The sequence below is a fragment of the Ipomoea triloba genome, chromosome 5 (assembly GCF_003576645.1).
Source record: "Ipomoea triloba cultivar NCNSP0323 chromosome 5, ASM357664v1".
NCBI lineage: Eukaryota > Viridiplantae > Streptophyta > Magnoliopsida > Solanales > Convolvulaceae > Ipomoea > Ipomoea triloba.
The window spans coordinates 4,211,101-4,234,426 of NC_044920.1; the positions used below are offsets into that span (position 1 = coordinate 4,211,101).

The 23,326-nt window shown below is 34.7% G+C and overlaps 2 protein-coding genes across 2 annotated transcripts; one reads left to right on the plus strand and one right to left on the minus strand.

The window, feature by feature from the left end:
* Positions 1-1,583: 1,583 nt before the first annotated feature.
* Positions 1,584-4,585, plus strand: LOC116019483 (glucan endo-1,3-beta-glucosidase 6-like). Its single transcript, XM_031259703.1, has 2 exons — positions 1,584-2,850; positions 3,118-4,585. The coding sequence occupies exons 1-2, from the start codon at positions 2,477-2,479 to the stop codon at positions 4,238-4,240; spliced, it is 1,497 nt and encodes a 498-aa protein (XP_031115563.1). The 5' UTR covers positions 1,584-2,476; the 3' UTR covers positions 4,241-4,585.
* Positions 4,586-5,112: 527 nt separating this feature from the next.
* On the minus strand, positions 5,113-22,241 carry LOC116019482 (myosin-11-like). Its single transcript, XM_031259702.1, has 38 exons — positions 21,875-22,241; positions 19,573-19,701; positions 19,042-19,185; positions 18,795-18,940; positions 18,541-18,697; positions 18,318-18,376; positions 18,033-18,192; positions 17,795-17,947; positions 17,542-17,678; positions 17,311-17,457; positions 17,100-17,201; positions 16,921-16,978; positions 16,741-16,842; positions 15,271-15,308; positions 14,985-15,111; positions 14,736-14,912; positions 14,459-14,590; positions 14,211-14,320; positions 13,992-14,052; positions 11,285-11,462; positions 10,843-11,048; positions 10,641-10,760; positions 10,096-10,194; positions 9,617-9,838; positions 8,773-8,912; positions 8,131-8,242; positions 8,004-8,051; positions 7,660-7,914; positions 7,415-7,576; positions 7,120-7,326; positions 6,858-7,001; positions 6,522-6,592; positions 6,328-6,427; positions 6,191-6,247; positions 6,045-6,101; positions 5,693-5,773; positions 5,508-5,590; positions 5,113-5,387 (listed from the first exon to the last, which is right to left on the minus strand). Exons 1-38 carry the CDS (start codon positions 21,875-21,877, stop codon positions 5,264-5,266), a joined length of 4,608 nt encoding a protein of 1,535 aa, XP_031115562.1. The 5' UTR covers positions 21,878-22,241; the 3' UTR covers positions 5,113-5,263.
* Positions 22,242-23,326: the final 1,085 nt, after the last annotated feature.

Sequence of the window (23,326 nt, forward strand, 5' to 3'; positions counted from 1 at the left end):
TTTAATCCTTTCGATTATTTGATCATAATAAGCCCAACCTATGGGCCAATTTGGCAATTTAGAAAATGGTTATTGCGTGGACCGTGGTCCACATAGCTGTGTGGACCACGGTCTCAAAACAACGTTGTTTTGCTTAATTTTATTTTTTTGTGCCCCCAGCTGCAACAATAACTCATAATATACATTATTTTAAAACATAATATACATTATTCTAAAGTTTAATGTACATTATTCTAAAACATAATGTACATTATATTTCCCAAGATGTTTTGTTATTCTAACACGTAATGTACATTATTTTAGAGTCATTTCCATTTTTGGTCTTACTGTTATTGGGGCATTGTCAATTTTAGTCCACTTCATTACAGTCTTATTTAGTCATTGCCACTTTTAGTCCACCGTTAAAATTTTCGTCAAATAACCGTCCAAAACAGGGATATTTTGATCTTTTCATGCTTTGATCATCTCATTTACCTTTTGTAGTGGTTTTCCTTACAGATTTTCATCCAATAAAGAGGTCCGGCGAAAGCCATGACTTTGTAATGTGGCTCACATGGCTTTCGCCGGACCTCTTCAATGGATGAAAATGCGTAAGGAAAACCACTGCAAAGGGTCAAGGAGATGACCAAAGCATGAAAAGACAAAAAATACCCCTATTTTGGAAGGTAATTTGACAAAAATTTTAACGGTGGACTAAAAGTGGCAAGGACTAAAAAAGACTGGTCACAATGTGGCAAAAATTAATGAAGTTGACTAAAATTGGCAATGCTCCAATAACAGTAGGACAAAAAATGGAAATGACTCATTATTTTAACACATAATATACATTATCCTAACACGTATTATATATTATTCTAAAACATAATGTACATTATTCTACAATATAATGTGCATTATTTTTATTCATAATATTCATGACGATATTTTAGATCGTGGTATGTGTGGACCATAATTTTCCCAATTTAAATGCCCAAATAATAAACTTAACAGACAAAAAAAAAAAAGGAAAAACTTATAAGTCCGTACATCACTTCTCTATTTTGTCTAGTTTTACAAAATTTTCACTCCATTTCATTTTATATATTTAGTTTAATTAACAAAATTTGACTAAATTATTTACATTTTAAATTCTCATATGATATTAAATTTAAAATAATATATAAAAGTTATATATTTAAAAATTTCATTTAAAATACTATTAAATACAAAATATTAAAATATTCTAAAAAATGCAAAAAAAAAAAAGAAATATTGACTAACAAATACTCATAGTAAATAAATGAATTTTACTATCATGCCTCTAATTTGTACTCTCTCATTTTTATTGCCTCCTTTGACAAGTAACAGTAAATGAAAAGATATTTTCGTTGCGTAAGTCCTATCAAAAAGTGTTTATGTCAAGAATTTGAGTGCGGAAAAAAATTAGATAATAATATGAGATTGAGGAACTGCAATATTATTTTTTTGTTTTTTCTTCATTTTCTTACAGGCTGTAACTGAAGGGTTGCAACCAAGAAGACAAAGAAAACACAGACACCTTAAACAGCATTACAGCAATGCCAAATGAATCTAATGCATTTGCATAGGTGTACATTGCTGATGCTCTCTCTCTCTCTCTTTCTCTCTATCCACCCCCTACAGCTCCTTTGCGGTAACCCCAAGTACCACTTTTCACTTTTGCATACATAAACCTCTATCTCTCTCTCTCCCTCCCTCACTAGTCACTAATCACTGCCCAGTTTCACTTTTGCGTAGACATTAGACAAAGTGTTCTCTTTCTCTCTCTAAAAGTTTGCCCTTTCTGTTTTTATTTTCTTCTTTTTCTTTTTCTTTTTTCTCTTGGTATATATATATATGATATTTTGTTCAGTATTACAGTATGCATTATTGAGTGGGTTGGTCTTCTTGCTCTGGTAGCGGCTGTCTTTACACCCTTGCTTATTCTCCCTCTCTCTCTGTCTCTTTCTCTCTACTCCTCAAATAACACCCTAAATTACTAAAAAAAAAAAAAAAGAAGAAGTTTTTTTTTCCTAGTACTTTTCTTCCCAAGAGGAGAAATTTTAAAGTTATTTTCAGATATCTTGTCTTAATAAAGTCTTTTTCATTGAGATATTTTGGTTTTATTATGTTTGTTTTTATTATGTCCTAGCTACCAGATTTACTTGTTCATTTATTATCATTACTATACTCATTTTATTATATATTTCCATCTCAGTTTCTTCCTTCTTCATAAGTTGATTTGCTGCTAGCTCCAGTTTAATGTTGCTTTCAAACCCTATCTCTTTTATTTTCTGTTTAATCTATCACTAGTTAATAACTGCTGGATTAAGTTTGTTTAATATCAAGATTCAGCTTTTCATTGCTTCTCTGTTATTGGGTTGTTTGGAGATGGTGTTTTCTTGAGTTGGGATTCAATTGATTGCAAATTTTGGAAAAAAAAAAAAAAGATTGGGGCTTTGTTGTTACATTACCAAGTATGAACATTAGTTGTAAGCTAGGTAGTTGTTCAAGAAGGAGATTGGGATTGGGGTTGTATGGGGTGGTTTTGTTTCTTGTAGGTTTTGGTTCATTGATTTGTGAGGTGAGTGGGATAGGTGCCAACTGGGGCACACAGTCGTCGCACCGTCTTCCTCCCGAGATAGTGGTGAGGATGATGAGGGAGAATGGGATCCAAAAGGTTAAGCTTTTTGATGCAGATTATGACACCTTGAGGGCTCTGAGCAAGTCTGGCATTGAGGTCATGGTTGGCATTCCGAATGACATGCTCTCGACCATGGCTAGCTCAAAGGCTGCTCAGAAATGGGTTTCTGAAAACGTCACCACCCATCTCAAGAACAATGTCAACATCAGGTTCGTCTCATCTCGCCCCCTCGCCTCCGGGTTGTTGTATAATCGTTTTGTTTGAATGCCTCAACTTAACTATTACGTTATATAGCTACATTGATTAGTATAGACAGGACCTTCGTTTGGATTTTTAGGTATGTTGTTGTTGGGAATGAACCTTACTTGAAAACATACAATGGAACGTATATCGCTTAGTTTGAATGCCTCGACTTAACTATTACGTTATATAGTTACATTGCTTAGTATAGACAGGACCTTTGTTTGAATTTTCAGGTATGTTGCAGTTGGGAATGAACCTTACTTGAAAACATACAATGGAACGTATCTAAGAACTACTTTCCCGGCTCTCCAAAGTGTTCAATCTGCGCTCATAAAAGCCGGGCTTGGCAATCAAGTGAAGGTTACTGTCCCTCTCAATGCTGATGTTTATGACACTTCTAGTGGGTTACCATCTGGCGGTGATTTTAAAGCCGATGTCCATGAATATGTTCTTCAAATGGTCAAGTTCTTGAGTGATAACGGCTGCCCATTTACTGTTAACATCTATCCGTTTATAAGCCTTTATAACGATCCCAGCTTCCCAGTTGATTATGCATTTTTTGATGGGGATGCAACACCTTTAAACGATGGGGGGACATCCTATAACAACATGTTTGATGCAAACCATGATACGCTCGTGTGGGCTTTACAAAAGAATGGGTTCGGGAACTTGCCTATTATAGTCGGAGAAATTGGTTGGCCAACTGATGGGGACCGAAATGCGAATGTGCAATACGCGGAGAAGTTCAACCAAGGATTCATGGCTCACATAGCCGGTGGGAAAGGCACCCCAATGAGGCCTGGACCTATAAATGCCTATCTCTTCAGTTTGATCGATGAGGATGCCAAGAGCATTGCTCCCGGGAATTTCGAACGCCATTGGGGAATTTTTTACTACGATGGACAACCCAAATATTCGCTCAATCTTGGCACCATAAGCACGGGATCTTTACTTCCTGCAAGAGGAGTACAGTACCTGGAGAAAAAATGGTGCGTGTTTAAACCAAATGCGAGGCTTGATGATGGTGAGGTTGCCTCGAGTGTGAGTTATGCGTGTAGTCTTGCAGACTGCACAAGCCTCGGGTTTCAGACGTCCTGTGGGGGTATGGATGCACGGGCAAATATCTCCTATGCTTTCAACAGCTTTTACCAGATAAACAATCAGGAAGACGAGGCCTGCAAGTTCTCGGGACTTGGAGCAGTAACAAGGTCAGATCCTTCTACCGGAACTTGCAGGTATCAGGTCATGATCCAGCCATACTATGGAGGCGCTGAACGGAGGACATTAGGCTGTGCCCTGAAGACACGGGGTTTAGTCTTGGGGTTATTAATTCTCTCCCTGTGGACGATTTTGTGAGCTCTAGTTATCCGTCTAGCGATCTAATTCACTTTTTAGTGCTAGTTCTTGATGCTGCCATGTCACATCATCCGATTTTTGCAACCTGGAAGATCCAATTGCAGGAGGAATCGAGATCCTTCCTTCCTTAACCTTAACTGCGGGATTGATGCCCAAAAAAACCTGTTTTTTTTTCGTTGATTTGCTAATTCTGGTGAACTGATGATGATGGATTTGAGACATTTCGGTTTCTGAAACTGCTGCTAAGGGCAGTGTAATGTGAGACTGTTTATCTATGTTGTTTTCTATACTTTCCTTGATTTATCAGTTAAATGCTACTCTGAATGTCTCATTGTTGAGTCACAATAATTGGTAGTCATAAACCGGACTCATCCAGGTACACTCTCTGCCTCATCTCTTAATCTTTTATCTGAGACTAATCTAATTGATGTTGACTTGATTATGATCTTTTTCTTAGCTCGACGGTAATGTAGGGAGTTAATATCCAATTTAGTCCTTGACTATACTAATTTGTCTCTATTGAGTCCTAAATGATTTTTTGTGCTTAATTATATTAGGTCCTCAATTGACTCTTTGGCTGTTATAATCAAGGACTAAATCGAATAAAATTAGTATAGCAGAGGACTAAATTGGGTATTAATAGAGGTAAAATTACGAAGCTAGTTAAGCACAAAAAGGCATTTAGGATTAAACCGAGAAAAATCACTATAGTTAAGGATTAAATTGGGTATTAATTCGTAATGTATGTGTTTTTTATATTGTGTGGGTGTAGTAGCATGGTGTTTTCATCATGAAAACCACCATGAAAAAGAACCCAAAAAAAAAGAAAAAAGAAAAAAGAAGACAATAGTGCAAGATATTTGGGGCAAAAATGATTTTCTTCATAGAAACCAACGAGTATAAATAGAAGCAGCATGCAATATGCATGCCTACAAATGTATTTTGCATCCATATGTAACAAAATATCTCTCCCTTGAGGTAGATATTGCAGAAATTAGAATAATCACCTATAGGACATTGGTTTCAGTCTGTGCCTGGAAGCAAAAAGCTAAAGCCTGAGTTTTCGCGGAGAGGAGGAGGAGGTCCAACATCAGCTATGTCTATTTGTAACATTGATTTCGACATATCGTCTACAGAGAATGGTATACTGCAGAATCAAAGACGAGCATCAGCCATTGATTGCCTCAGAAAATGCGTGGGAATTTAGATGGATCAAAGTAAAATCAGAATGTGGAAGGATGAAAAAATGCTGGGTGCTGCTAATAACCTCGAATCATCATCCAGGAGAAATGAGTTGTTGACAGCATGATTTGAATCTTCGGTCATCAATGCTCTCATGCTGGATATAACCTGAAGGAAGAATAGCATAGAAAAAACCTCAGTTGTTTGAGACAAATGATCCACCACAGTACAAGATGACTACTAAATGCAACTGAATCCCTAAAATCTTACATCAGAGGACACACTTTGTGTCCCATACTTGTCATCCCAATACATTGTACTGATCCGGTACAGTTGCTGAATGCTAAGCACCTATTGGACAAAAAGTTAGTGGAGGAATGGAGGTGAATAGGAAAATATTACATGGATTCTCATTTCTTACTCCTAACTCCTACTCCATCTCACAAATTCTTGATGTAAACACTTTTCTTGGGACCCACATGATGAAAATATCATATCTTTGTTTGTCCACATCATGGAGTAGAAGTGAGGAAGTAGGATTTGGGAGTACGTGTAGTAAAACTCAGGTGAATATTACAGTACAATGCCTCATTCTTTGATGAACAGAGAGAATATTGCTTACTGGGCAAAGGTCATGGCTAATTTCATGCAGAGATTTTTTGTGCTTTTGATGCATGACCTGAAAAGAAACCATAATTTTGGCTAAATTGTATTTGCAGTGAGGCAAACATGGTTTGAGGAGTATATGGAGGGAGGGTAAGGTTTTACCAGAAATGCAATGGCCTGCCTGATATGCTTTAGCTCATCCCAAGATTGACCTGCATACTGTTATTTTTCTCATTATTACACTGACTTCACCAGAATTGCGAAAAATATAGAGTAAAATAACATTGGATTGGGAATACCTCATCAGTTGCAGTGTAGCACCAATGCTCCAATTCAGCCAGCCCTGCTTTCACATATTCACCATTGCTAAAGGAACAACATTCCCGCCTTAATAGCAAGCTGTGAAAGAACATTAAAAACAAAAGACATGAAAAAAATTTATCGGTTATTTTAGAAACTCAATAATGTGCAAATACAAGCAAGCAATTTGTACCTGTTAAATAGTTGAACATTGATGAATGAAAATATCTGTGTGAAAACTTTACGAACCAAAAATGGGGGTACCTGGAAAAGTCAAGACACACAGCAAGTTAGGCAATAACTCTTGACGGGAACTTAATAAATGAAAGGATAAGTACGAATTGTACATATATTATTATAGCTTACTTCACAATCAATACCAATACAGCATAATTACAAATTATAATCATAAGCTTTACCAAACAAGACTGGTGTCCGTGCTAGAAGACAAGAAGAGATGGCATGAATTGATGTAATAAAAATAAAAAATAAAATAAAATAAAATAAAAGCATCATCAAAGTCACTAACATGATTCCCTTTTAAAGTTTTGAGGAAAATCCCAAGGCTCTTCACAATTCCCTGCCAATGAGCTATCAAAGCTTGCTGTGCTGCACTATTGGCGACTGAACGTGATGATCCTTTGACTAAGCTTGCTCTTGAAGTTCGTGGTGCCTATTAATATACCAAAAAACAAGAAAAGGCAAAGGTATCATAAAATGTTTGGCAATTTGCCTTTCAGATACCTAAGTTTGAAACAAACATGCCTATTATAGATAACAAGTTCAGATACCTGGATACACAGCCCAAGCAATGGAGAAATCTCTTTCTTCAAATTATCTCTAATCAATCCATAAATTTTCTCAACATAAGCCGTAAGCTGCTGCTTGAAAAGCAAGGCAGGGTACTTTGCTTCCACTTGGTGAATAGTATCAACTCCACCAGACAGCCCACCGTTTCCAAACGAGAGATTGACTCCATGAGGAGTTCCACGGAAACTCTACATCAATTTATATAAATTCTTATAAGAATGTATCCAAAGTTTTCCTGAAGTGCCAAAGAAGAGGTTGAATAGAAACAATTTTCACCTGGGACACTGTCATCCTTGCAAAAAGACTAGTTGAGGATCGACGACGTTGAGGAGCCATTCCTGCAGCACTACTAGCTTTCAGTGTGCGTTGAAGAAGCAGTAGAAGAGTTGAAGCATTTGACAACCAATAAGCCAGTATATCATTGTTATCCTGAGCTTTCTGTGTAAACATAGGACAACTGTTTTAAGAAGCATTAAATGCTTGAAGTGAGGATAAGATTGCATCAATATCATAGCTCAAACCTCAACAGCATGACCAATAGTCTGGATAATTCGGTCAAACACACTGGTCCTCTCAACCTCAAAAGATCTCCACTGCAGAAGGCACTTGTAAATGATGCAGGCTGCAATTGGTTTATTCCCCGAAAATCCCAAGTTTTGTGCAATACAACGAACAAGCAGATCCTGATTCTCTTGCTGTTGATCGTTTAGTGATTTTTGTGGTTTGTCCTCAACTTCAGGAAAATCTCTTTGGTTCATCGATGGGCTATGCAATTCCTGATGCAATTGAGAGCACAAGAACCAAAGGATATGTGAATACAATCAGGCTTAAACAACCCAAGTCAAAAGTATAGAAGACCAATTACCACGTGCATTCTTGTTTCTCCAAAACTGTGACTGCTTTCACTGCTTCTCTATTGAAGGAAAAAGAAAACTTTTCATAACAAGTCACAATTTACATCAAAAGAAGCTCTACTTGTGCAAAAGAAATACCTGGATAAATGATCTAGAGCGACCAGAGAGGAACTTATTGGGTGTCATTGAAACTGCTTGCTGACGAAGAACTTTATTCTCCGACTCCATATTTGTCAATTTCTCTTCTAACCTGATTGCACATAAAGAGTTCAATTATAGGATGCAAAAAATGCAAACCAAATCAAGCTTTCAGTGTGGATAGAGATACAATCCCATTACCTCATCATCTTTAATTTTGTTTTACCACTAACAGCGCTTATCTATTTCACCAAGCATCAAAAGAAAAATTTTCTTTTGAACAAAAATATACTTGACTATTGTTCTGGTGATGGCACCAAGTATGTCATGAAAAGGACTAGAACTTATTATTTAGAAGTTCCAAAAGTTTCATACTGAATATCACAATATCACTATAAATGTTTCCCCCACAGAAGCTCTTTTGATGGTCAACTCTGAACTGCATTATAACGCAAGATTTATTTGTATTTATTTTTTTGGGAGGGTACATTTGATGAGGGACGAGTGTGATGAAATTCCTTGGTGTGTAATTCATATCAAGACAGCTGCACACTCTTCTTGGCTATTAAAGTGATGCAGATACAATCAATAGAGAAACAGTGTTTCTATAAGCTGGAAAAAAGATACTGAATACCAGAGTACCTGTTCACAGATTCCTGGAGTTGATTATTTTTCTTTTCTGTTTCTTCTAATTTTGTACGGTATTCTTCATTAGATTCTTGCGCCTCAGCATATTTTCTCCGCAAGTCATCAGAATCCTGCTTTTCATGCTCTAAAGAAGCCTAAATAAAAGATGCAATATTAACTAACATATCCATTTACTTCAGAAGGTACACTGGGATTCTAAAGGAAAGAAAAAATATTGTTAAAGATCAAATGGTAATTAAAGAATTCACATTTTCTGAGCACCAGGATACATGTGCATGCTTCCTAATTTCAATATCTCAGAGATCATGGATGAAGTTTACACTAACCTAATGCTAAAATGCATGTATACCATCAAATTTCCTCTGGTTTTGGATTTGACAGATAAAGATATTCAGTTATTTTACTGTCAAAAACAAATTTTGATTTGATTCAGGCAGTTGGCTTTGTGATCTACATCACTATTGGTTAATATTTGGTTTTAACGTTTGATCACCCTTTTCGGTAAATTCTTGCGCTAAGCCTTGTTCACTGCATGATGATAGGCATTAGTTGAGGGTGATCAGGCCTCTCTTGTACATAAAGGTAGGCACAATTGTAAATGCAAACCAGGTGACAAATCTATAACATAGACATTGGATTCCAACACTGCAAATTTGAAACTTAAACGTCTTCTCTGAAGCATCTATAGGGCATTGGCATTCACCTAAAATCCAAAACCTGAGCATACAAAATGTTGTTCATGAAGATTCATCATTATCATGCCAAATTGTTTAGCAAGTTGTCAAAGTTGTGTTTCAAAGTTAATACAACATATGAAATAATCATTCAGCCTCTTTACCTGTAAACTTTTAACTTCTTCTGTTAAAGATTCTAATTTTTCAGTATCTTCAACATAGACTGGGGTTTCCTGGACAACTGGAGGTGCTTCATCAATAGCTTTCTTTGCAGCTTCTTGTTCCTTGACAGCTAAAGCTTTTGCCTCATCAACTTTCTTTTGCATAGCTTCCAGAGATTCCTGCAACTTTGCTATCTCTTGTGTTTTTGCTTCTTCCAGGTCAGTCTGTGCCAAATATTTGAACAGTATATTAAAAGATTTTAATAAAGAAGCTTAACTCTATTAGGTTAAGAATTGAATAAACCAGAGTTATAAAGTTCAAATTCCACTTCACTGCAACATATCAAGACGCATCTTTTAATGCAGTTTGGATACTTGTATATGCACACAAGTAACATTTTTTCCACGGTTCTCAGACTTCAAAATCAGCTTTTTATTTTAAAATTCTTATAGAAGTTGTACATAAGCAAAAATTATATTACCCTTAAACGTTTTTCTAGTTGCAATCGCCAAGTAAGTTCCTCCAATTCCTTTTCCAGTTTGTTTTTTGCCTCTTGGAGTGCACCTGTGTCCCTTGCAGCCTGCAGGTAATACCAATTAGTGCCTCAGAAAGGCCATTTTCCTTGCAGTTTGGAAGAAAAAGATGAGCTGTCAAAGTAATTGAATGACCAAATGTCTGAAGCATGCTACTCTTCTAATTAAAAGTATGCACATTGCATTGAGGAAGCCAAAGTTAGCAATAGAAAGTCCAGATTTTTTCCTTTTCAATGGTGAGGAAATTTAACCTATTACTCTACTAGTACATGCTTGAATATTCTTTCAAGGTGAGCACATGCTCCCGCATGAACTTACTGTTATCAGTTCAGGCAGTGACAAAAAGCTTGTTTGATAAGTCTTTATGGATTAGCACCTCCATATTAAACCAGACTAGGCCATGACATTTTCAATAATAGTGAGAGTTTTTTTTTTTTTTTTAAATACAAGTATTTGAGTTTAAACTTCTATTCCAAATAAAATTGGCACTGACCATTTTTAGCTTTCTTAACTCTCTTCTGGCAACTTTTCCCCTCCATCTGCACTGTGCAAGTATAGTTGCTCTTTTAAGCCTCTTATAAAGCCTAAAAGTTTTATGACAACGCCACTGTGCCTGAGATCAAAAGAACCAAATTATAGAATTCAGTAAAGATGAAGACATGTTACCCAAACTATGCAGAAAATAGATTGCATACCTGAATTAGAGTTGCTGCTTTAGTTTGTTTCCTAAATCTAAGTCTTTTATGGGCATCCATTGAACGCAAACCTGTCTGCACCACAAGCACTGAGTTCCGTAGTCTGACATAGGACTTCCTCGCTTGGTGTCGACGTGTATGAGCTTGAATTCTCAATGCAGCTGCCTCCTTCTTCAGTTTCTCAAAAAGTTTGCCAGCTACTCTACCTAAAAGTCATATAATGCAACTATGTGACTAGGAATGAGATTCAAGCTTGAATCACCAGTTTTTCAATTCATTTTAATTCCTTGAAGAGACTTTAAGAGATCAATGGCAGAAACATCTTTTTGATGCAAGGACATCTCATTCAAGGCTAATCATTCCTTTTGTTTATTTTATTTTCTGTGCATGTTACTTGGATAACATATTCCTTAAATACTTCAATAGGTCATAGGTAGCTAACCTCGGCACAATGCTTGCATAGAAACTGCAGCCTTTCTAATAGCCAAAAATAATTTACGAGCATTATGAGTTCTTATTCGTCCTTGTATAACTTTTGCTGCACTATTAAGGACCTCTGCTCTTCGTGCATCCAACTCAGCCATCTGCCCTGCTCTAAGGAATACTTTTGTTTTGCCTATCTGTGAAGTCAAAAGAGCAGTAAATAAATATGAGCAGCTGCTAAATCTGTGGCTTAGATATGAATATATGATCCTGAGGCAATTTGCAGTAACAGGTTTTTTTTCCCCACTAGAATTCTACAGATTTGATGGTGTGACCTTATATATATACTACTATACTAGTCGTAAATGCGCACCATGTGCGATTGAGTAATGTCCAACGAACAACAAAATGATAGTAAATTTAAATGATCGAAATAAATAAAGAAACATCTAAATCTTATAAATATTAGAAGATCGAACTTTAATTTTTTATGATAAGAAATATTAGTATCTAGCATTACTTTTTTAAAAAATGTATTGAACTTAGTAGGCATTATTTTTTTTGGGTGTAATCCAGGATTTCCACCGTCGGACACAGTGACTTAGTAGACATTATGTTTCAAAAAAGATTAGATTTAGCTTTTAGCAAATGCAATTAGTTTTTCTTAATAATTTTTTCTATTATAATTAAATTTTAACATTGTTACCATAATAAATGAAACGGAAATGTTAGGTTGATAATAAGCCAATGATGCTTATATTCCACATCAAATAAGATACAAATGAAAAACATAACTCTTTTACTAAAAAAATGAATTTTTAATTAAAAAAAGAAGTTAAATAAATAGACGTTAAATTTTCAAATAAGAAAATCATACTGAAATAGATACACATTATTAATTAATTAAAAATTATTATCAAATTAAACTATATTTATAGAAACTACATATACGCATATGTATGCACATGCTTGTATTTTACATAGTGAGGGTAAAATTTATAAAATAAAAAAATATTGAGGGTAAACTTGGTAAGAAAGCATAAATGTACGACATAAAGAACACTAAAGAAAAGTACACTAAAGAAAAGTACTGAGTATTTAATACCACTTATACTACTAACAAATTTTTAATTCCAATTAAAGACTAATGTTAAAATAAAGGTCAAAAAGTAAAATGTGAATAGTAAATTAGAAAGAAAGTGTAAAGGAACAACACACATAACACAAAGAACAAACACTGATAGAACTTATACTACTAATACAATTTTCATTCAAGTTAAAGGACTAACATTATTGGCTCTTATTAAATTTTATATTATATACGTAGTATTTATTTACTAGTGGTAAATATGCACCATGTGCGATTGTTAAAAAATATTTAGCTTTTAGTAAACGTAATTAGTTTTTCTTATAATTTCTTTTATTATAATTAGATTTTAATACCGATACCATAATAAATGAAATAGAAATATTTTGTTAAAAATAAGCTAATGATACATATATTTTTAAAATAGTGAATTTTAATTAAAAAAAATAAGTTAAAATAAATAGAAGTTAAATTTTCATATAAGAAAACCATATAAAAATAGATTCACATTATTCATTAATTAAAATTATTATTAAATTAAACTATATTTATATAAACTACATATACACACATGTATGCATGTGTTTATATTTTACATAATGACCGTAGGACTGACAAAAGAAAAAACAATATTGGGGGTAAATTTGGTAATAAATTATAAATGTACAACGCAAAGGTCACAAAATAAAAGCATTTAATGCCACTTATAAATTTTTAATTCTAGTTTTTTTTTTTTAGTACTAGCACAAAGTGTCAATACCACCTCTACTGAGGCTCGAATCCACAACCTCCCATATGGGAGAGCAATTTGGTGCCACTAGACCACAATGTCCTTGGCTTTAATTCTAGTTAACGACTAATGTTAAAATAAAGGTAAAAAAAATAGAGTTAATTACAGAAATGGTCCCTTGACTATAGCGAAATTACCAATTCGGTCTTTGACTATTTTTTTATTTTTTTTGCTTAATTGAGTCTCTCAACTTTAAAAATCTTAACCAATTTAGTCCTCCGTTTGTTTACCCGTCAAATATCCATTTACTTGGGACCAAATTAGTAATTTCGCTATAGTCAACAGACCATTTCGATAATTAACTCTTCGGTTTAATAAGAGAGGAAATGGTGCATGTGATGACCGAAATGGTCCATTGACTATAACAAAATTACCAATTTGGTCCAGAGTAAACGGATGTTTGACTGCTAAACAAACAGAGGAACAAATTGGTTAAAATTTTTTAAGTTAAGGGACTTAATTAGGCAAAAAATATAGTCAAATACCAAATTGATAATTTTGCTATAGTCAAGGGATCATCTCTATAATTAACTCTAAAAAATAAGAAGGATAAAATTGGGAAAAAAAAGTGCAAAGGAACAACACAAAGAACAAAAGAACAAACACTTAATATAACTTATGATACCAACACAAATTTCATTTAGTTAAGGACTAACATTATTGACTCTTATTAAATTTTAGATTAGATAGATATTTTAGATAGAGATATAGGCTGTATTCTAGGAAATGCATACTTAGTTTCAATACCAGTGAACCCAAAAGAATATAAAAGTAAATAAGAGACATAATTTCTATCCTTCTATAATGGGTAAACATCATCTATCTGAAGCGACAAAGTACTGGCTTTACCTGGAACCCTTTGAGTCCCCACTTTTCCAAAACATTCCTACAAGCAACCTTTTCATCATAGCTGCTCACCACCAGGAAAAACAAAGTTTTAGATTCACAAAAGCTGTACAAATATGCAATCATTTCTTTACAAAGTTAATAAATTGCATGTTGTATATTTTTTTTTTTTAAAAATCAAAATTATACACAGGTTCATATATACAAGAGAAAAAGACTTACTTCCCTACCAAACCCTCTGGTGCAAGGAGCCCAAATCTATTTATGAACTCAAAGAAAGGACGGCGAGTAGGGAATCCAGCACAGCTTATTCTAATTGCCTCCAAAACACCCTTAAGAAAAACAAATTGCACAATGAACATAATGTAACAGGAACTAGAGAAAGTGCATATGACCATTAAACATTTTCACTTATTGTATCCTTTTGTTTTCATTATTTTTTATTTTGTATTGGTGAGAGCAGTACTTACACCACAACGCAGTTGTTGCAAAATGTTTTGATTTTCAAATATGCCAGGTTTAAGAAGATTATTAGGCTTAATACAACGGATGTAGTGGGGCTCTGTAGCATTCAGCGTGTCCATCAATGATTGTAGTTGTAACTGCATTATAAGATTGTAATCACCAATGCACAAAGTGTCAGTTCCCACAATTGAAATTTTCTTTTTGTAGTAGATGCATAATGGTGATTATAAAATTGCAGAGTTAGACTAACACCATTGCGCATGGAAATCTACACAAAGATACCTTGAAACGTGAACCAATCGACGAGAATTTTGAAGATTTATTAGACTTGGACTCTTCAGGTAGGGGAGGGAAAAGGCCCTTCACAAAAGAGCAATTGGAAGCACTTAGGAGGTCTTGGTGCTCAGGAACCACATAGTCTTTGTTCTTGTCTAAAAATTGGTCTGATTGGTATAGCACCTGAAAATTTATGGATATTAGATTTTCAAGAAGCCCCTAGTATACAGGATGAGACATTACAGCCATACTCACTTCCCCTGCATAATGTGATACAATGAAGTCTGTGCGAGACAGTTTTGGCTTTATAAAACGCTTATGATTCTTGAAAGTCTGATACAGTTTGTTTGAAAATGTCTCATGCGTCGACTTTGGGAACATACTGAAATTAGAAGATCTAAGTATATGAGAACAAAAGTATAGTCAAATGGCTTACAGAATCTCAGCATGGAAGCTGCAAACAGATTGAATGTAAAGAGAAGGAAAACAATCTATTAGAAACCAAGGGCTGAACATCAAAGAATGGTAAACTCCATCATACCAAGCTTCATCAAGCAAAGCAACAACACCACCTGGTTTCTGCAAAAAGGAAAAATCATGAGTCACAGATATACGATGCAAACCTACTAGATCCAATAGTTGGAACATGCTACACCCAATACATCATGATTGCAATAAGGATATATGTGCCCGTTTAGGGGAAAGGATTACCAGCAAATTGTGAGCACAGAATTGAGAGGCTCCAACAGGATGGAAGGAAAAGGGGAAAAATCATGATAATCAATGTTCAAACATGTCAATATGAAATTCTACAAGAACCAGAGTAAATAATTTTTTTTTTTCAAAGGAACTGATATGCTACTTCTGAAGTCTTATTTTAGATTCTTCGTGCATCTAAAAACATCTATATGAAGATCAATTGTTCTAGTTTCTGGCAAATGTTAGGAACAGCTTTGTTCCTAAAATTGTTAGCTTTTGCATTACATGGTCATATAATTTTAATATGGGTAGGATAGGAAAATGACAAGGTCCAAGACTTATTACCACCGATTGACCAAAATATACTTAGCCATTCAGCCTAAGCAGCAAAGAACTAACAGAATCCGTTACAAAATCTAGCTAACAGGGGTATTCATGTGTATGTGAACAAAGAAAATAGCTGAAATAGGATTTGTTGATTGACTTGATTCAACTACCAAGGAGGGGCATATGCAAGGAAAAAGAAAATAATTCTGTTTCCTTCTAACAATCAGTTCTCTCAAAGTGTAGTAATACAGTTCAATAGATAATATACATGAGCCATTTTTCAAAGAGAATAATCTCCCTTCCACCACTCCAAACCCCCATCCAACCCCCCCACAAAAGAAAAAGGAAAAATACAGATTTACTTTGTTGTCATTCCAGTGTGATGCCAAAAACATCACTACTTTACTGTTCAGTTTTCTTTACAACTAATACATATCTCCCTTTTATTGTTTCCTTAGGCCAGGAATATGATAACAGGTCTAAGCCTCCTTAAAAGTTTGCATAGAAACAAAAATGTATTTTTTGCATTCACCAATCACCTCATAGCTTCTAAGTCCAGCTGGTAGAGTAAAGCATGTTCATGGTGAAGGCTGCAGAGTGCAGATAAAATTGCCTCCCTAAACTCTCAACATTGTCCTGGCCATTGGAGGACTTGCTAGTCAAGCAATACTCTTAACACTGAGGTTGGAAAGACAAAGTGCCTGATAAAACCACTACTAAAAGTTCACAGCAACATATATTTCAACCTTAGCTGTAATGATTACGAAAAATGAAGATAGCCTTTGAACAACTTGAGCACAGATCATCTCACTGGAAGATAGAAGACACTTGACATACAAGCAAAAAGTTTCTGAAATCTATGCTCTAGCATGTTAAATAAGAATCCTAAAGATGCTTTAAATAACATGAATTGGAAGGCCACCCGTTACCAACTGTTCATAGTACAAAAAACAAGAATAATCAACTAAAAGGAAAGTAGAATTACCTTTTCAATAAGATCTAGAACATCCTGATTATCAACAAATTCAATGTAGCTCCAATCAATGGCCTCCTTTTTGTATTCTTCTTGTTCCATCTTGAAGACATGCTGTAAAAACATGCTGTGGATTCAGAAAATAATGCATGGCATATCTCTGTCTATATGGTTAATATTATCCAAAACTACCTGATTAAAGTGTTGCTGCAGCTTCTCATTTGTAAAGTTTATGCAAAATTGCTCAAAGCTGCAAATCATGATATGTTTAAATTGAAATAACAGAACTAGAGAACCTTTAAATCATCTATACATTCAACTCTTTAAAATCTAATTACAGTTTGATAGGAACACCACTTATCTCTAGCTACCTGTTGACTTTAAAGCTTTCAAAACCATAGATGTCAAGGACTCCAATGATACACTTCGAATTCACATCTTGCCCAATTGAAACATTGATCTTGTCTACTAACCTGCATATTCTAGTAGGACATGAGTAACTTCACCCCTCACCACATGTATAAAAACTGTAAAACACTATTCTTGATAAAGACTATTAATGAAAGTTACTAAGTTCTTTACCAGTCAAATAACCTCGAATATATTGTCTTAGCCAGTGCATCCCTGCTCAGTGCTGCACTATGTGGATCAAGACTACGTTTTATAACTTCTTCAGGGGTTACCATCACACGTTTACACAAAGCATCTTCTAGAGCCACAGGGTTACACCTAATGTAGGAAGAAATGGAGATACACGTCTTTAACAACAAAGAATTTCCAGAGTTACACTGTAGATGTAAAAGAGATTCGTACATGAGAAGTTCTGCAGCAGTTTTGAGGTGGAATTTGGCTTTGTCATCCTTTAAAACTGATGAATCCATGTCCTTTCCCTTGGCAAAAGCAATATTACCAATATGAAGGACTGCAGCAACAACTCTGAAAATTGCATCCTGAGGAAGAGGGCAAGAGATTTTGTGCATGTGTGAGAGAGGAAACAGTCCTTGGCCAATACATATATTATTAAAAAATGGGGAATGGTGAAGCAAACACAGTTAGGTCAAGGTACCTGATCTTCTTTATGGATTCCAACAATATCCATAGCTCTTCTAGTGGCAAGATAGTCATGTGCATCATCACTAACCCCTACTAACTCATGGCACTTTGACTGGTTAAGGTAGTGAAATGTATTGGGATGTCCCAATTTAAACTTCTCAATATCCTTGCAGGAAAAAGAATGTCAGAACATAATGTAACCACAGGATTAGAAATTTAATATCAAGACTCTAACAGTAGCAAAAAGATACCTCCTGTGGTGCTGCACAAAGAAGGTAAAAGCAGTGATAATTGCGTTCAGGATCAGAAATTTGACAAACTCGGGATCTCTCAAGGAGGTAGGTTCTTATAGCTGCTCCTGATATTCTTCCATGTTTGTCAAACTGAAGCTCCACAAATTTACCAAAACGGCTGCAGCGATTTCAGATTTAGTAGAACATTAAGGAATCCACAATGTCACCTTCACTTTTGCTAGCAGAAGCAAAAAAGGAAAAAATAAAAAATAAAAAACTACAAAGGTTGCGAAAGCTATTAACCTGGAATTGTTATTTCTAACAGTCTTAGCATTGCCAAATGCTTCAAGAACTGGATTGGACTGCACTTCAATGAGTCATAAAGGATCCATGAGAATCAGTGTACCATATCACATAAAATACTCAAGAAATAGTAGAAGTGATGGAAAGTTGATTTTTTTTTGGGAAAAGTATTCTGAAACCTGATAAAGCATGAAATGTACAACAAATATGTTACATATCATACTTCGAGAACTTGTTGCTCAACTGTGCGTCCTTCAGTAACAGCACGGCCGCCCAGAAAGGCAAGATACCGCATAAGCATTTTAGTTGTTTCAGTTTTACCTGCTCCACTTTCGCCACTGACCAGAATGGAATTGCTTTTTCCTTCATTAACCATTTCCCTGTTTTCAGTGAAGGCATAAAATAGTTTAAGTCAACTTGACACAAAATTAAAAATAATAATACGGAGTAATAATTAACAGAAAGGATGGGTTTAACCTGTAAGCAACATCAGCAACAGCAAAGACATGAGGGCTTAGTTCACCAAATGGTGCTCCCTTGTACTGGTGCATCATGTGTGTATCATAGAGATGAGGCAACTTTTGGAATGGGTTTATGGCAATTAAAATATTTCCAGTGTAAGTCTGCAATCTCAAACATCGAGAGAACAAACGTATTACTAATGTCTAACATACAAGCTTAAACCAGGAATTTAGAAGATATCATTTGAGTTGAGAAAACCCACATAGATTTCATTTAACTCATGTCTGACTTTCAAGTTTTGCAGAACTCCAGGCTCATGCAAATAATGTAGCTTGGTCATGTCATCCACACCTCCATGAGGAACTTCTGTGTCTTTAGGATAAACATTTGATAACTTTCTGACAACCTAAGAGAAATAGGACAAAGGAATCTGTAAGGAAATAACTCTAAACAACCCTTACCCAAACTTAAAGAACATTTTTTCTATTAGGCATGCCAGTCGAAAAGGAGCACTGAGGGCCATGTTTACCTGAGCAAGTATTTAGGAAATATGAAATTTCTTTAGATGATTTGTCCCCACCTTAATTGTGTGGATGAACAAAGAATATGATATAATAAATAATGAATAAAAAAATTCTCTCTGATAGTAAAAAAAAAAAAGGTCAATTACACTTTTTCCCTTCATCTAAAAGCAAGAAATTTAGATAAACATGATTATCTTTCGCGAAAAAAAAAAAAAATGATTAAAGAAAATGACGAACATGGAAAATTGTTATCATTAGCTTCACATTACCGTTTTTCCATCACTTGTCTGGATTTCTGCTTCATTACCACTAATTTTGTTCACTTCACCATCAAGCCAAGCAATATCTGGGTCTTCAATCCAGACATGAGAGCCTACAATTATATTTACTGAAGTTCCCTGCAAAAGTTACAAACAAATAGAGGTATTAATGAATTGGTTTTGCATTAGATTAAGTTCTACATTTTTTAAAGATCAGTTGAACATGAGAAGCCCTTTAAAAGATAAGGACATCACCCAGATTTTATCAATTGCCATTTATCTACAAAATTAGTATAGGGTATAAATTCAGTTATCTGTTTAATATCTTTGGGTTTTTACCAAATACTTTAATGTAGCATGATTTCAGGGCCTGTTGAGTACAATTATCTGAAATTATACAAGTATGTCCTCTCTGTGTTCATAAAATATTTAGTACAGAAAACAGAATGGGAGTGAAGAGAGGGTAGACCCTGCCTTGATTGCAGGAGGCGTTGAGATTAGTTTTCAGGAGGGAATAGAGAATGAAGTATTCCTTCTTACATAGCAAAATTGAGAACTTGAGCATAAGTAATCACTATAGTGTAGCTTTGCAAGATCTCAGACGGGAAGAATTTCAAATTTGTAAAAACAAAACTTATTCTTATTAACTCCTTTTCTTCTATTGGAAGTGAAAAGTCCATGCCATATCTCCATCCTTACCGCTGGCTGTCTCACTTCCCTTTCTTCACTTCTTGACTGGAGGCAAAGGGGACCTGCACTGTTTGACATCTAAAGTTCACTCTTTGGTGAACTGCTGGCAACCAACGAAAGAATGGTGCTGGACCAGCAAGCTGGTTGAATGTGAGAAATTTTCCTTACAGTTTAAAGCTCAAAATTTTAAACTAGAGCTTTGGGACAACTATATATTGTCTTTACTCATTTTTCAGAGATTTTGGAGATGTGATATATCAGTCATATACATCATTTTGAGATATTTCTCCTGTTGTATGATCTTTGTGCTTTTCCTTTTTAAGTATAAACGGTTTTTTTTTTACTTTGATTTGTGCTCTGTCACTTCTCCTATCCTTCCATTTTAGGTTGACATGCACACAACTACTCCTCATTGAACAGAACCTTTACCTTCTAGGAGACAATAAAAAACAATCTTATTATGCACCAGGTCTTGATCTGTACTGTTACTTCCCAAAGCACATAAGGCAATATTCCTGTGAGGTCCTAAACATGCTTCTCCAAGACTAACAGTGAACATTATTCAAACAAGTCTGAATAAGGCATGATAGAATCCCAAAAGACCCAAATTAATGAATAAGGTAGGCACTTACTGAAAGACAGCTGAAACTCTATTATCTAATAACAACATCCCTAAACGGTGTTACTTGGATACTCCTTTGTAAGGAATGGAACCTTCTTAATCAGACATGGGGTGGTTTCCAAACAATGTGGTTGTAATTAACTTATCTTCCTTTTAGTCTTGTAGGCTTCAGAAATGCTTTAGGAGTGCTATTTCACAATTTCTCCAAAAATCTCCTAGTTGCAAATTTAGTACCTTATCTGTAATTTCAGTTTTCATGCACCTCAACATTGAGCTCTTTTTCCATATTCCACTGAAATCTAGTCTAGAATGCTTTTGGTTTCCTAAATACTTCCTTTTTGAAATAATTTCAAATGGAATTATTTCATAATACAGTTTTATACCAGTTTATGAAACTAAAACTGAATCTTGCTAACTGATGAAACACCTTTTAAGCAAAGTTCTTCATATTAAGACTCAAGAGCAACATATACAACCATAACATTCTTTCTGAGGTCTACTAAGCACTATATATTAGTATATACAACATTAGTCTTCAACTAGACTGCCAAGAAAACCTATGTTCTTGCTTGAAACATGGGGATTTACAATTTCAAAGATAAGTGTGTAAAATGAAATTCTTGTTAAACATACTAAAGGCCCACAAGCTATTATCAGTTTTACTTTTTTCCAGAATGTAGTATCTTTTCTCTACAATCACTGGATTTCACTTTATTTTTAAACAGTCAATGCCCATAATGAAATCCTCCTAGCAATAACACTATTTCATTCACAAGCTAAACACCTTGATCAGACTAACATTATTCTTCCATATCCACATTTTATTTTTTTTTCTCAATATATCAATATGATAATCCAGGCGAAAATGTAACAATTGATTATCAGAAACTACAATCAAACTCAAGTATGATCCATACACCATTAAAATTGGTTTCAAAAATCAAATTGTTGTACATGCATTGATACTTTTTTTCTCTGAACAAATTTAATCTGGCATACCATTTTTTGATCGAGCGTTAACTCAAATGAACAGCTCCTTAAAGGTTATCTTCCTTGCTCCGATTGCTATTCATCAAGCTATCCATCCTCCGGCATTGGAGCTACTTCCATGATCGAATGAGTGAAGCCTTCTCGGTTCTGTTTGGTTCCTAAGAGAGTGGCTAGTGGAGATCGACTCTTTTTTTTTTTTTCCTGTGTTTCTTTCTTTTTTTGGGTTTTCTGTGAATTTCCTCTTTCGACTTTGTCTTCCCGATGAGAGAAATGTGGAAGCGACAACATTGCTCCATGAGCTCCTGCAATTTCGGATCCTCAAACTCTCTCGCTCGCGCGCTCTGAGTGTGTATAGCTTAGGCCTCAGGGCAGTTGATTTTGCGCGGAAAAATGTCGGATCGTCCATTCTTCAATACAATCACCCAAGTGTATAACATAAATAAAAAGTGATAATTGTACGAGAGATCCTTATCTTTGGTGTCAATTTCAAATTTAGTTCCAAATTATTATTTTTTCTATTTAACAATCCAGACTATTATATTTTGGAGACTTTTAATTCTTCTTATGACTTTTTTAGTAAGGGCATTTTTGTCTTCTTGTATTTTTCTTTTGTTATTTTTTCTGATTTCAACTGACTTAATTGGTTTAGAACTTTAGGTAACCTTTGATTTTTAGTAACAATATTTTTCAACTGATTTTTAGTAAAGTCCTAAACCAATTAAACAGGTTGAAATTGGAAAAATAACAAAAGAAAAATATGAAGAGACAAAAATGTCCTTACTAAAAATAGGAAAAATCTTGAAAATGACTAAAAGTGTTCAAAAAGTAATAGTCTGGAATGTTAAATGGCAAAAATAATAGCCTGGGACTAAATTTGAAATTTTCACCAAAGACAAGAGACCTTGGTGGAATTAACTTTAAATAAAATTACATTATTTGTTGAATTAATATCACTTTTGGCCCGACGACTTTTGAGTTTTATCAATTTTGGTGCATAACTTTAAATTTTTTTAATTTTGGTGCCTAACTTTGTTATTTTTATCAGTTTTGATTCTAGCCGGTTGCCGGAATGTTCGTCGGAAAAATGATGATCGGTTGTTCACCTGGAACAACCGGTCATATGGGTTTAAATGCACCAAAATGACAAGTTCGTGTGTGTAATTGAACCTTTTGAATGTTAGAGGATCTAATTGTATTTTTGGGTAAAGTTTGAGGGCATATTTGACCATTTTCCCTTTTATTAATTTTGGTCCTTCTAGGCAAATTGACAGCGAAATGTTGTTGGATTTTATATTTTAAGGGTAAAATCGTCATCTCAAGGAAGTATATATTCAATATCTAAACAAAATCACTGTTAAATCATATTTATCGATGTTTGATCGATGCAAATAATGGGGAAGACAAGCTAACTATACAGAGATCTATGAGATTTATTGCATCGACGATTGACAAACCTTTCTT